At 43.5% G+C, this 12,594-nt stretch overlaps 1 protein-coding gene across 1 annotated transcript; it reads right to left on the reverse strand.

Moving 5' to 3' along the window:
• Window positions 1–1,582: 1,582 nt before the first annotated feature.
• Window positions 1,583–9,344, reverse strand: LOC308171443 (noelin-3; the record flags this gene model as incomplete). Its single annotated transcript, XM_080546291.1, has 6 exons — window positions 9,288–9,344; window positions 6,815–6,958; window positions 4,252–4,407; window positions 3,357–3,576; window positions 2,478–2,584; window positions 1,583–2,260 (listed from the first exon to the last, which is right to left on the reverse strand). Exons 3-6 carry the CDS (start codon window positions 4,396–4,398, stop codon window positions 1,583–1,585), a joined length of 1,152 nt encoding a protein of 383 aa, XP_080402417.1. The 5' UTR covers window positions 4,399–4,407; window positions 6,815–6,958; window positions 9,288–9,344.
• Between the last annotated feature and the right edge of the window lie 3,250 nt (window positions 9,345–12,594).

The following is a 12,594-nucleotide window of genomic DNA, read 5'->3' on the forward strand; positions in this document are numbered from 1 at the left end:
GCTCATCACCACACGGCAGGATTAGGATTCTTGGATCACTGTGTCTGTTTGATTGCATAATGATAGTCCCCCCCTATCACCAACAGTGAAACCATAGGGTGCACCACAATAGGTTTGTGATGTGCGGATAAAGTATGTTAACATACTGTATGATAATAGTATATTATATGGATGTATATTCCATTGGCTACACGCTAAGTAGCATAGCTGCTCTGTGTTTTCTGAACGCTGTCTCTGCAGTACAGTACTTTGATATTGGGGATTGATTCCTCAAGAGCACCATAAATAGCACATACTAGATGGTCCTGTTTGCTCTGCCCTTTAAAGTGCCTGCTGGATAGTGGATTGACCTGGAGGGAGATGTTCCCTCTCCCTCAGCTGTGGTAGGTCAGTACAGAAGCTCTGTTGTAGATCAGTTTATGCGTTGGTGTGGGTTTATCTGCTCCAAGGGCGGTCACATTTACGTACACCACTCTAGGGGACAGCGTGGGATAACAGCACACACGCATGAACGCAGGCACACACACACACGCGTGCACACACACACACACACACGCACACGCACACGCACACGCACACGCACACGCACACACACACACATACACACACACACATACACACACGCACACACACACACATGCACACACATCCACCAGAATTGCTCCTTAATTAGCAGGCTTCCAGAGAAGTACTTAGTAAAGCATAGGCCAACCCTGACATACTGAGAAATGCTATGGGAGCTCATTTGCACCACGACAACCTATTCTACCATTCATTGCGCTTTCCTTTGTTCTTATGGAGATGGAGACCATGTTACTGATCATTCCTCCATATGGTACAAAATAAACATCGAGTATAGTGCAGTGGCTTTTTAGATATACACCATTATGACAACCCTAGTCGTCTATCTGTACAGTATAGTATAGTGGATAGTGTACATAGCCTTTATTTATGTAAACCAGCTCCTTCCCTTCTTGTGTTTTTTTTTCTTTCCTAGCCACCCCTCCTAAATGTCGTTGTTTGGTACCTGTACTATAGCAATGACAATAAAGACCATTCATTATTGAGAATGAATCAATGTGCTGCATTACTTAATCAAAACAATAATAACTTTTATTTCCATAGTGTATAACGGTTATTTTACGCAAATATATTTGTTCAAGCTACCATATACAGTATAATAGGACAATAATCATGAATTCTGTTACAGTGGGAAGGGATGAGATGGCTATCAATACAAGGTATTCACATAGTTATAAATTAGGTTAAATCAGGATACCCCACATTCATGCATGAGAGCTTTCCTCCCTGGGCTTACAGAACGTACCGCACTGAATAAGGCATACTCATATTCATATTTATACTGCAGCGATGGGTACAAAAGCCATGTTACTGTACAATTACATGTCACTGAACCTCTCATTATCTCTTACGAGATCAAGCGCAACGCACCAGCGTGTGAGACGAGAGGAATGAGTCAAGATTAATGATTCAGCAAAAAAGGAACCAAAAAATAATTAGAGACCACAATGGCACGACACAATTACCGGTAATGTTAATTCCCACCGACGCCAATGTTCCCTCAGGAGTCGTCGTCCGTTTTGATGATGTGGAACAACGTGACGTTGAACAGCACCTGGTGGCCATTGTTCCAGCCGTACAGGGCGCGGTCCCTGAAGTTGTAGTCCAGCATGGACATGTGAAAGTACTGGTTGTGGATGGGGATGTCCGTGTACTCATAGGTGGAGGTCTTAGTCGAGTAGGCGTAGTAGACCTTCGCTCCCGTCAGATGAGAGTTGGTGATGTAGAGCGTTCCGCAGATCATAAACGACTCCCCCGCGTTCCTCTTGGAGTATTCCGTGTTCCAGGTACTGTGGATCTGTAAGGTGTCGGGATTCAATTGGCTGATGACGATGTTTCCTGCGTTCTGATTGGTGGCATACACGGCCCACAGGCCTAGCTCGTCCGCCATGATGTCGATGTCGGAGAAGCCGCCCCAGGTGTAGGGGTAGACGTTATGGAAGCCGGCGGACTCCAGAGCCCGTTGGGTGACCACGCGGCCCGTGTCGAAGCTGTAGCGGACCAGGATGTTGCTCTGGAACTTGTTGTAGTAAAGCGAGCCGTTGTAGACTACGTGATTGGTGCCGGCCCATTTGAACGGGAGGTTGTAGGTTCGGGACTCGACCCCTGCCACAAAGTCCGATATAGACTTGAACTCTTTGACTATCTTGTTGTTGGTGTAGCTGTCCATGTACCAGACCTGGGTCAAATACATTCAATTGGACAATTGAACAGTTTCAAGATCTATTTGCAGCCAAATCGTGCATATGTACAGACGTCAGAAAACAGCACATGAATGAGCTTTAAGACTTTTCCCTTTTTCTTAAAGCAGCAGTAGAGCATGCTGTAAACTTACACATACAGGGTCTCATCTATTCTCATTCTCATCCATTCTCATTCATTCTCATCCAGCTCACCTTGTTGTTTCTGGAGGAGGCCTGTGGATCAGTCATCCATGCTCCAAACCTGGTCCCCGATGTCTTCACCGTCACTGGCCCACTGATTTTCATTAGCTTCCCACATGCTGTCAACACGGGATACTCAGATTAGATACATTTCCCTGTGCAGAGATGCTAACAGCCAATTTCATGCCTTGCCACTGGAATGGATCACACACAAACAAAGACACACACAGACAGACACACACACACACACACACACACACACACGCACAATATCCTGTCCTCATCTCTGGGGAATATTTCACAGTCAGTCAATCTAACAGCTGTATCACTCATGGATATTATGAGACTCATTCAATGCTGTTTCCACTGATAGGGCTCCTAAAATTAATACCTACTCACAGCATAGCACACCTCACCTCACCCCACCCCACCCCATCACACCACACCACACCATACCATACCAGTCCATACCACACCACACCACATCAGTGGACAGAGCAGATGATAATGACATCATAAAAGGTGGACAGGAATTTATCAAGCGGGCTGAAGTCTCTACCTATCAACATAATTTTAATAATAATTTTGCCATTTAGCAGACGCTTTTAATCCAAAGCGATTTACAATTACGAATTACAGGGACATTCCCCCTGGAGTAACTGAGAGCTAAGTGCCTTACTCAAGGACACACTAGTAGTGGTGTGGTTTCAGGCGGGATTCGAACTCACAACCTTCCGATCACAAGTCCAACTCACTATCCACTAGACCACCACTAGACCACCACTACCCCTAACTAACACTAACATGTTGAACTAACTTAAAGATGAGGAAGATGTCATCATCATCATCATCATCACCATCATCATCATCATCATCACAAGTGTAACTCACTGAGTTTGCTCATGCAGTTGGTGAGCCTGCTCTCCAGACTAAGGACCCTCTGCTGCAGCTCTTCATAGTCATAAGCTCCTATCTCCTCCTGGATGCCAGTTAACACGGCCGACAGGTTCCTGATCTCCTCCTTAAACTGGGAGATGATCTGGGCGTCTGTCTTGTACTGCTCCAGTACAGGGATCATGGGCTGCAGGGCTTCCATCTTCCCCTTCAACTCCTACAACAGGCAAATCATCTTCGTCATTTGTAAAGTTGACTGTATGGTACGGTTAGATCGTGTAGGCGTTTATGCTGTGGCATAATCTGAAATGCATTATGGAAATGCATGACAATCATATTAATTGACTTTGACATTAAAGGCCCACATTAGTCATTTTGACATTTTTGTTTTTTGGGGCAATACATTATATTTTAAAAATGATTTGCCATCTGCTGTGACAAATGTCATAGTATATATAACTATAGAGCTCCAAAGCCTAGCCTGTTTATAAAGTTGGCACCCAGAATCAAATATAACCCTCCGAACCCCCATGACTGGCTTTTTTGCAACTCAAGCAACAGTCAAACAACTTTTCGACACATTTTATTGAGAATTGCACCTAGCTTTGCCTGGTGTTATTTTCACAAACAGCTCTGTGAATAGTAATATCATCATTCAGTGCTTCTGCTCTTAAGAGTATTTCAAGAAAAGCCAGGAAGCAAAACAGGCTGGCATGGGCCTTTAAAAGTTGTAGAACTACTGATGCAATGATAGTTCAATATGTGGCCTGTATTGATTTAGTTCACCATGACTGATTCGTTGGTTTTGCTAGACTCAAGACACTTCAGAGGATTGCATTGTGGATTGTCTGGGAATGTTTCACACCGTGTTTAATATCAAACTTACTCTCACCTCAAAGTTCCTGTTGACGACTGTTTTCCTGTCAGACTCGATCTGTCTGAACTTGGACCTCAGGCCCTTCAACTGGCCCTCCATCCTCATGATGTACTGGAAGTCCCTTTGTGTCCTCAGGTTCAGTACCTCGATGGACTGGGACATGTTCTGCACCTTTGGGAGAAGAGCGAAGAGGCGCCGTATTGATTTGATGCCATGTCGCCACTATGATGAAAGTGTTGTATACACTCACCGAACATTATATATATACTTTTTAAACATTCAAGTACGTGTTGTGCATTCTGAGATGTTCTTTTCTGCTCGCCACAATTATACAGAGTGGTTATCTGAGTCGCTGAAGCCTTTCTTGAACCTTGAGTTCAGTCTAGCCGTTCTCTGTTAATGTGTTTCTGTCTGCAGAACTGCCACTCACTGGATGTTTTTTCTTTATTGTAGCAAAAAATTTGAAAGAAGAAAGAAATAGAAATACTCAAACCAGCCTGTCTGGTACCAACAATCATGCCACAGTCAAGATCACATTTTCCATGTTTATTCTGATGGTTGATGTGAACATTACCTGAAGCTGTTGGTCCATATCTGCAGCATGTTATCATGCATTGCATTGCTGCCACACAATTGGCTGATTAGATAATTGCATGAATGAGAAGGTGTAGAGGGATTCCTAATAAAGTGTTCACTGAGTGTATATTCAAATGGAAACTACTGTCTTCAATTCCATTTTATTTCATGGGATTTAAATAGAAGAATTGGCTGATATAAGCGTTATTTGCTTGAAGGCTAACAACCTTCCATTGTTCCTAGGTTCCTAAAGCTAAACGTTGCTGGTTCCAGTCACGCTTGGGCCACTCGTTTTTGGGCGGTGTTCGTTCTTCCTAATTGTTGTTGCTTATGCTAATAATTGCCAATGACTTCCCCTGAAAACGTACTCTAACCATAACCACTTGAAGTTAATGCCTAATACTGGCTAACCACAGGTCTTCATTCACATAACTCATATTTCCCACATATTTCAGTGAATCCTTACTCTCTAAACACCACAATTATTCTACATAGGTCTACATTGTAAATACCCACATTTTACCATAGGGATCTCTCTCGCTTATACAACCTACAGTCCAGTAGAGTGTTCGCTGGATACCTTGATGCTTCCTCTCTATCTTTGTTGGTTATTATAACCAACATCATTGTTGCATCTCTACCAGAAAACTGGCATCACACGCACACACACACACATACACACACTCTGTGTTATCCATGCTTCTGTGAGTCCGGTACAGGGGTCCTGAATAGGCTTTACTGCACCCCGAGGCAGTTTTGTACATTAGTGTCAACATTAACCACAATGAAAAACAGATCGAGGCTGTGGGCATACTCTACAGATTAATAGATTAAAAAGAAGGCTAGGGAGATGTTTTAATTCGGTTATTTCTAAGAGGACAGCAACACATGGGTTATGTTATTGTTATACCCAGGGTAGTGTGGGTACTGGAGGTAGATAGGTACAAGGTCCAGTCTACAACTACCGTAATATACCTAAAAAAAAGTGTCGACAAGGAAATACATTTGTGGTCCAGTGAGATGGAAAGCAGCGTGGAAAGTATAGTGTTCATGCAGGCGTTCAGGCAGCTGACTGTCCAGATGAAGAGATAAGACAGCATGCTCATTTGGTCACAGACAAATTACAAAACACTCTCAGATAATGATCTTTAATGAAGAGTGAAGTGAATGTGTGCGTGTGTGTGTTTGTCTGTGTGTGTGTGTGCGTGCGCGTGTGTCTGTGTGTGTGTGTCTGTCTGTGCGTGTGTATGTTTCTGTGTGTGTGTGTGTGTGTGTGTGTGTGTGCGCGTGTGTGTGTATGTGCGTATTGGTGGATAGTATGAATGCGTATTTGAGTCTAGTCTATCATAGCCTAGTCTCCAAATTAATACATTCGGGGGGATTGTTTCTGCAGACCAAAGAATATGTTATGTGTGAATGTGTTATCTAGCTCTACTGGCAAATGGTAAATATGGAAGGCAGAATGGTTGGTGTGGTGGTGGAGGCATGAATCGCCCAATTTCCAACCTAAACGTTGCTGGTTCCAGTCACGCTTGGGCCACCCGTTTTTTGGGGAGTGTTCATTCTTGCTAATTGTTGTTGCTTATGCTAATAATTGCCAATGACTTCCCCTGAAAACGTACTCTAACCATAACCACTAGAAGTTAATGCCTAATACTGCCTAACCACAAGTCTTAATTCACGTAACTCTTACACAACGGGTCTTTCATTTTTGGATGTATCTTACAGCATCACAGATGGTCAAACTCTGGTATAGCCAGATAAAACGTGCACACAGATCATATTTCCTTGGTCTGCAGAAACAATCCTCCAGAACGTATTCCACTATAGAATATGCATATGAGATTACCACATGTGTGTTGTGTGAATGTATTCACAGTGTATAGAGTACGTCTCTGAGTTTGTCTGTTTTGTCTGTTTTGTGTGTGTGTATGCATGTGTGTGTGTGTGTGTGTGTGTGTGTGTGTGTATGAGTGTGAATGTATCAATAGCGTACACACACCTTCTCCAGAAGTTGGCGGAGCTGTCTGCCCTTGGCGTCTCTGGAACAGAGATTCTGTTCAGGCGCCACCACCGTGCAGATACAGCGCCCGTCGGCATCCTGAGCTGAGCTGTACACCTGCCAACCCTCTTTCGGTCTGATGGTCTACACACACACACACACACACACACACACACACACACACACACACACACACACACACACACACACACACACCCCAAAGCAAATAACAGCAAATAACATTGATAAAAATACTGATGCACAGAGATATAATTTTTCTCTCATCGTAAAACTCTTGAGCTCTCATGGGCTCATCCATTATCAAAAATGCCTGAACAACACTGACGTGTACCAATTTCCCTGACTTACAGCTTCTGCTTTGGGGGACAAAGCGTTTTAGCTTGAAAGTATTCCTCTGTTCGGAGTCAAACAGTCTCCTCAAGTACAGTCTCCTGGGTATGATGAATAACCTGACTGCCCAGAGCCTCCTGGTCCTCTCTACTTGGCCTTGCAATGTCTCATCCTAACATCCTTACGTCTAATACTGCAGTCTCACAGAGAAGACCGATGCCCTTGGTTTGCGTGAGCATCTATTTGGTCTTGATTACAAACAATATATCATCAAGCAACACGGCCCAAAGCAACACAATGCAACATACAGTACAGCACTAGGACAGAATGCAACATACTACAACAGTAGCTCTGCAGATAAGATCAGACTGTGTTCTGCTATTTATTGCTGGCAGTTTCTTCACGGACACGGAAGATGTGTACCCGGACATACTAATCTCTGGTCCCAGGGTAGTCTGCCTTACAAAAACGTCACGTGCGCCTTATACTGTAATAGACACAGACACATATCACACAAGCCTTCAATAACAGGTGCACTATGCACTGTAACAATGACTGAAGGTAGAGAGGCACTGAAGCAGCATACCAGTACATTCAACAGACCACTTAAAAAAGGCTAACAAAGAAAGCGGTCGCTCTTGCACTGAAGGAGTTGCAGGGCTTGCTGCAGATCATGGTGAGGGCACATCATTAAAAAAAACACAAAGTTACAAGTAAATGAGTCCCTTGGTACAAGTGTGGCAGTTGCCTCATCCAGCATCTGAATCTCTTTTCACGGCATCAGAGCTGAATGAATGGGCTGGGGGGGGGAAAAACATTGCTAGTTCTTTTGTTTAACACAGGACTTTAACAGCAGGGTTTGTAAAGGGCTCTGGTGGGAGGCCAGCTTATCTGATCTCTGAGGGTGAAACCGTCTCTCTCTCTTCCGTCCCGTGACACACATCCTGACACGCCCGCACATCACACATCTCTCCACATTCATATTCCGCTACTAACACATTCTATCCGGATGCCCTCTGACAAAGCTTCATGTATTGGGGAATGGAGAGTTTTGTTTCATCAGAAGGCTACGACAGCTGAGTTAGTTTGGTCTCTCTCCAACAGCCATTCTGACTCTCAGACCCAAGATGTTCATATAATCTGCAAGTGCCCCTGTGCCATGAATAATCATAAACCATTAATTTTGTAGAGCAGATTGATTGAATATTATGTGAAGGAGATAGCCCATCAGGGCTAGGAATTAAATTAACAGACTGGCACAGAAATATACATGTAATATTATGGGCAGTATATACCAAATATAACATTCCTTCTCCCAAATGGCATGATAAGCAATCTGCTTGCCTTAAATTCATTCTAATGATCCTGAATATACATCATATTCAAATTAAATTACCTGTAATAAAAAGGTCATTTCAAAGGAAAATATAGAGCATGGTCTACTATGGTATACCAGTGGTGTTTAAGCTTTGTAAATACTGCTGTTTATTTGTAAGATGTTTTACCTATTCAAGCCAATAGCTCAATGTAAGTGTTTCTTATAATGATTTAACCCACCATTAAAAGTGAGATACCTCCCTGGCAACATCCCCAGATCAATACCAGCCCTATGTGGTTGTTGTGAGAAAAAGAGAGAACGAGAGAAAAAGGGGGAAAGAGGGGAAAAAAAGAGAGAGAGTGAGAGAGAGAGAGAGTGTGTGTGTGTGTGTGTGTGTGTGTGTGTGTGTGTGTGTGTGTGAGAGAGAGAGAGAGAGAGAGAGAGAGAGAGAATATGCATAGAGAGATAATAATTACCTTGATGTACTGCTTTACTCAGATTTAACATTATTGCCCATTAATGACAATAACATTGGGATTATGAGTACAACGGTAGTGTAGTGGTAGTAGTAGTAGTGAATGATTGATTAGGAGAGTTCCAGAAAATAACAATGAATGAATGTGGAACTGGACTGTTCTTAATATCATGCATGGCGTCAATCTTAATTTTCTTTTTACATTTAAATAAATTGAAATATGCAACAGTATTGTCTCAATGTGAACAGTCCCTGTTTTTAAGGAGTTCACTCAAATGAAAGTTATCGAGGCATGCTGGCGATGAAAAGGGCAACGCAACTCAACTCACCGCTGAAGGGCAGTATCCGAACAGCAGCAGGAACAGTATTGGATTCAGCACCACGGACAGCGTCCCTTTCCCCATTCTGTTTGCAAACTGTTTGCCCTCTTATCCCGAATTTTCACTCAAGTCGCTCAGTGTGAGATCTCCGCTCTGCCAGCTAAAAAATGGTAAAATGCCCAGCGTGTAAAGACTCCAGGGAGAGACAGAGAGGGTAGATCCACACACACTCATCACCGCTCCGAACGCGCATGTGGCCATGTGGGCAGCGGAACACCTTCTGCTCGTGACTGCCAGGGGGAAAAGTTTGTGGCAATGGTGAAAAAATCGACCCTGTTAGGGGTACTGCTTCTTAACGGATATGACATCATTTAGTTGTCTCGCCAGCTGGTATTAAATAAAACATTTGGTTTTTAATTAAAAATAATTAAATAATGCATTCAAAATAAAGTATATGAATCAATTTGACGTCAGTAACTTGTAGAGGATTCGTTTCTCGTTATGTTGAAGAAGGTTTGGAAGGACATTTTCAGTGTTATTCAATAATGCGGACTTATAGAGCCATACAAAATACCATTATATTAAAGGCAATGAACAATCCTGGCTTTTTCTAACCCTAACCCTGAACTTGAGTCCCTTACTGTGTTTGTTGCTCAGCAATGGCTACTGTATGGCAATGACCTGGATTTCAGAATCAGAATCAGAATCAGAATCAGAAGACTTTATTGCCATGACATGTAAACATGTTAGGAATTTGGTTTAGGACAGTGGAGCACGGTTTACAGCAGGACAGGTGCAAGACAGGACAAGACAGTGCAAACCAACATCATAGTGCAAAAGTAATAAATAAATATAAATATAAGAAGTGCAAAGTGCCAAAAGATCATGTGTTCAAGTGTTCAGGTCCAGACAGTCCAAAGCTCTCTGAGTGGGGGTGGAGGGAGGGTAGATAGATGGGGGGCAGGTCAGGGGGGGGGAACCAGCAGCATTTAGGAGCCGGATGGCAGTGGGGAAAAAGCTGAGTGTGTGTCGGGCCTTCACCGTTTTTAGTGACCGCAACCTTCTGCCTGAGGGGAGCGGGGCGAAGAGACCGTGTCCTTGGTGTGCGGGGTCAGCCATAATCTTCCTGGCCCTCCCCAAAGCCCTACTTTTAAACAGGGCCTCAAGGGGGGGCAAAGGGCAGCCAATCACCCTCTCCGCCGAGCGTATCCCCCGCTGCAGCTTGGCCTTGTCCTTGGCCACTGCAGCGGGGAACCAGATGATGATGGCGAAGGTGAAGATGGCCGTATAGAAATTCACCAGCATGGTCTTTGGGAGGTGGAATTTCCTGAGGAAAAGCAGTCTCTACTGGGCCTTTTTTGTGAGGGCGTCGATGTTGGGCCCCCACTTCAAGTCCCGAGAGACTGTCACCCCAAGGAAGCGGCATGACTCCACTGTGGTGACTGGAGTGCCTCCCAGTATGATTGGAGAGGGAGGGGGCGGGTTCCTCCTGAAGTCCACTATCAGCTCCACCGTCTTAAGAGCATTCAGCTCTAGGTTGTTCCGGATGCACCAGGAGACCATCCCAATATATCATTTCCTATTATAATTCATTAGGCATATACCATAATATGGACCACAATATAGTATAATATAATATAATACCACAATATAATTGGCATATCAATCAGATCAATATTAACCAACACAAGGGAATCATGTAGGCTACTGATTTCCATGGTCAGCACTATCCACTGATAAGCCTTTATGAAATGAAGAAGACACATTGCTCTGGCAGAGGAAGAACCCCCATACAATGAGACGAGATAATCTACTGTACAACCAAGCTCTGCCACCAGGGTCAAGGGCATGGCAAGGCAAGGCAAGGCAAGGCAAGGCAAGGCAAGGCAAGGCAAGGCAAGGCAAGGCAAGGCAAGGCAAGGCAAGGCAAGGCAAGGCAAGGCAAGTTTATTTGTATAGCACATTTCATACAACAGGGGCAATTCAAAGTGCTTTACATACATTATTAAAAATCACAGCAAGAGGAGCATAGTAAGAGAATAAAAATGACAATGAATAAAAGCAAATATAAGACGTAAATAGATAAAACCTTTCATAATTATAGTTAACGGATAAAATACATCGATAGAAGTGTTTGTGTTGAATCATAACTGCTGCAAAACATGAAGGTTTTTAGCTTAGATGTAAATATGTTTAGGGTTTGGGCCAAGGGATCCATTCAATAGAGCAAAGAGCACCTTAAGAACATGTATACTGTAGTATCCTTCTAGGTACGTTTTCACAATGAACATTCACTGCCAAGACCAATGACTCACTCTGCTAATAAGCTGCAGTACATTCGAGACGTCCTTTCATCTTAGACTCTTACTTGGCTCAAAGCACTCATTCCTCACCAAAATTGTAGTCTTTGCACATTTGCACGCATATATTAAACCTATGAGTTGTATCATGAAGAACGAGATGCAAGCATGTTTCTTTTATAGAGACCTTACTTCATCTACTCCATGTTTCATATTTGATAAAAAATATGAAAATGGATCTCTCTCTCTCTCTCTCTCTCTCAAATAACTTTGAAGCTCTGGACAGCTTCTCCTCACATTGACACTTTGAGAGGTTGTTTAGAGTGGAGCGGGTCTTTAATTGGGCCTGGGCCACGTCATGAGAGAGTCACCTTCGCCCTGGTGGGGGGGCCAGGCAACTTGTCCGCTCCAATCAATGTGCCCGCTCATCAGACTGGAGAGGCTCTGTGAGTGGGACCAGGAGTCAGACTGTCTCCAAGGCCCACTCCAGAGGAGGAGGCTGGGGGGGGGTCGAGTGTTCTGTTGGAACATGAAGTGAGAAAGGTGTTACAAGGACCGTTGGAACTTAACAAATCTCTTTGATGAGATGGAACGTTTCTTGGCAGAGTGGACTAGGGGGCTCTTGTCAGTCATGCTTTAACCCACACCCACAGGCTATTTTGCTGAAGGGTCCTGGGAAGAGGATTTGCCATGTTTTCATTTTAAGTAGCTAAGAGACTTAAAAAAACAGTTGTGTCCTTGCATTTTAACCTCATAGTAGAGGCTTTAGTGTTAGTGTTTAGTATTTAGTTAGTGTTTCCTTTTCTCTGTGATAGAGACAGTTCTATCGACGGTTCTATTGTGTATGTATTAGCATGCAAATTTTTTTACATAACTGGGTGTAAACATTTGAGCTACACCAGAATTCCAGATAATGAAATATCCATAATGGAAATCATTCAGTGAAGATGATGACAGATTTGCCCCTGTGAGCACAGGTTCAACCCAGCTCCATAATTAGCTATAATGATATCCTC

Source organism: Nansenia antarctica (assembly GCF_963989245.1).
Source record: "Nansenia antarctica genome assembly, chromosome: 16".
Classification (NCBI taxonomy): Eukaryota; Metazoa; Chordata; class Actinopteri; order Argentiniformes; family Microstomatidae; genus Nansenia; species Nansenia antarctica.